General features: G+C 44.3%; 1 protein-coding gene across 1 annotated transcript; it reads right to left on the minus strand.

The window, feature by feature from the left end:
* Nucleotides 1-277: 277 nt before the first annotated feature.
* VCUG_02756 (uncharacterized protein) lies at nt 278-623 on the minus strand (the record flags this gene model as incomplete). The annotated part of the gene is made up of 1 exon (XM_008077576.1): nt 278-623. A coding segment is annotated over one exon (346 nt), but the record flags the coding sequence as incomplete, so codon positions are not given.

Here is a 623-nt window from a genome sequence, read left to right on the forward strand (position 1 = left end):
AACCTCTAACCCCCTAACTCTAACCCTCTAACCCTAACCTCTAACCCTCTAACACTAACCTCTAACCCTAACTAACCTCTAACCCCTAACCTCTAACCCTCTAACCCTCTAACCCTCTAACCCCTAACCTCTAACCCCTAACCTCTAACCCTAACTCTAACCCTAACCTCTAACCCTAACCTCTAACCTCTAACCCTCTAACCCTCTAACCCTCTAACCCTCTAACCCTCTAACCTCTAACCCTCTAACCTAACCTCTAACCCTCTAACCCTAACCTCTAACCCTTATCCACCAAACACATCTTGCTGCTATCCTTCCCCTTGCTATCATCAACCCAACTCCCCCTTTTCTCATCCTCATACAAATTTTCTCGCAATTTGTAGTGATGCTCATGTCGCCACAAAACAACACTTTTATCCTGACAACCACATATCAAAATATTCCCCAACACGTAAACAACCTCAACCGGAGCAATAAACCCTACCAGGCTCAGTATCTCCTCCTCACTTACCAGCATTACCACGTCCTCTTTGTTGTTGAACATAGAGGGAACAACCATGAACTTACCAAAACTTACCATTCGGGCAAAAAATGATTCATTGAGTATTCCATCGCACACAATT

The sequence above is a fragment of the Vavraia culicis genome (genome assembly GCF_000192795.1).
Source record: "Vavraia culicis subsp. floridensis unplaced genomic scaffold supercont1.297, whole genome shotgun sequence".
NCBI lineage: Eukaryota > Fungi > Microsporidia > Pleistophoridae > Vavraia > Vavraia culicis.